The 1871-nt window shown below is 38.4% G+C and overlaps 1 protein-coding gene across 1 annotated transcript in view; it reads right to left on the bottom strand.

Annotated features, from left to right (window-relative positions):
* The window catches only part of nadka (NAD kinase a), a 114541-nt gene that overhangs the window by 89346 nt on the left and 23324 nt on the right, over positions 1 to 1871 (bottom strand). The window contains 1 exon segment of the mRNA XM_016510289.1: positions 460 to 565. Within this exon segment, the coding sequence (XP_016365775.1) occupies positions 460 to 565 (106 nt within the window).

Here is a 1871-nt window from a genome sequence, read left to right as displayed (position 1 = left end):
AAAAAAAAAAAAATTCAATAGATTAATATGCAATGATGATTAAAAAAAAGTGAAAAGTGATTCTTTTAAATACTAAAACCGCCAGTAGGTGGCGGTAAGTCACTGTCTTAATGCGTCATCTGTTGCTGCTTCTGGCGTGTCATCGCTGACTGTTGCCGCAACCGCGATACCCGCTCATTACAACCTTCAGTGAGCTATTTTTAGAGTGTGCACGCGACGTTCCTGGACGCGGACGCGTGCGTCTGTGCCCTGCTCGGTCCTGCTCCTCCGTGGCGATGACGGCGTGCGGTTAAAAAAAATCATAACAAACGAATTTGAAAGTGGGGGGGACACAAACGTGATTTTGAAAAGTGGGGGGGACATGTCCCCCCTGTCCCCAGTGGAAATTACGCCCCTGCTGAAGCATACACACACAGACTACGGGAGGTAAAACAAAGTATATTTTGGATAATGCCTCACCTTCTCTAAAAGTGCAAATGTTCTTCTTGATAGAGACAAAGCTCTCATTAGCAATGGCTGGATCTTCAATGACTTTTCTCTCCACATAGACAATCATATTTTTTTGCTGAAAACCATTAAAGCAGGGAACAAAGACAATGTCAACACAGCAAATATGAACAGAACTCAGGAAACATTATGCTTTGATATCACTAAACTGAGGTTTTGAATTGAAGAACACTTTAGTAAAGGCATTTTCAAAGAAAACATGTTAATGCAATTAGTGACATACCAAAGACTCACATTAATACAGTATACTTAACCCTGAACCACAAATCTCTTACTCATAAATTCAAATTTGTGTTCTTCAAAAAAATCACATACAGATGTGGCCTTTAAGAATGTGCATGCTACACAGTAGTACACAATTCATCAAGTGCTGACACACTGCACCCTGCAGGCATGCTTCTTAGAATGCTTCTTAGGTTGTGGAGATAAATTCAACCCAGTCACGTGAAACTCACTCACGAAACCACCACCAGGTGGTGCAAGGGGAAGATTTGCACCATTGCTCAGTAAGGCTGGAATTGTGACATTTTCATTTATAAATTAACATAAAACATTACTGGTTATAATAATACTATATTTACATTTTAACATTTAATCTCAACTAATTATTTATCATATACGTGCTTAAGACCTCCAAATATTTGAGTACTGTTACAGTGAAATATTACAGTGACGGCAGAGTGCTTACTTTTTACAGTACAGTACTAGCCAGAACTTTAGATAACTGCACATTAAAGAGGTATAATGCATGCCATAAAATACAATAAAACAATATATCAATGACAAAAACTATAGAAAAGGTGTGTAAGAGAGACAGAGGTGTGTCAACTGCAGAAAAAGGGTCCCACAGACATTTTAAACAGTATAAGCACCACTGCTCTAAATGTACCGGCTGATGGAGGCGTAAAAATGAAGTGACGTGACGATGAAGTCAAAAGTTCTGAGTGTTTATTCCCAGAAGTGCAAAAATGAAGGTTTCCCACTGGTGTGCCAATGGTATTTACAGTAAAAGTCCAAAAATAGTACACACCAAAAAAAAAAAATTCAAAGGTTATATACAAACAAACTTTTGGCTATGCCAATAAATGGACCCAAAAGACAACCATTCCGCTCCACAACTATACTCCAACTCACTCTACTTGTTCCCTAACAACAACAACTTCTTTTTAAAGGGGTCAGATGATGTTGCTAAAAAGAACATTATTTGGTGTATTTGGTGTAAAGAAATGTGTTTATGCGGTTTAAGGTTAAAAAAAACACATTGTTTTCCACATACTGTACATTATTGTTTCTCCTCTATGCCCCGCCTTTCTGAAACGCGTCGATTTTTACAAAGCTCATCGGTCTGAAAAGCGAGGTGTGCT

The sequence above is a fragment of the Sinocyclocheilus rhinocerous genome, unplaced genomic scaffold, assembly GCF_001515625.1.
Source record: "Sinocyclocheilus rhinocerous isolate Xijiao unplaced genomic scaffold, SAMN03320098_v1.1 scaffold385, whole genome shotgun sequence".
Classification (NCBI taxonomy): Eukaryota; Metazoa; Chordata; class Actinopteri; order Cypriniformes; family Cyprinidae; genus Sinocyclocheilus; species Sinocyclocheilus rhinocerous.
This window is presented reverse-complemented; position numbering and strand designations above follow the sequence as displayed.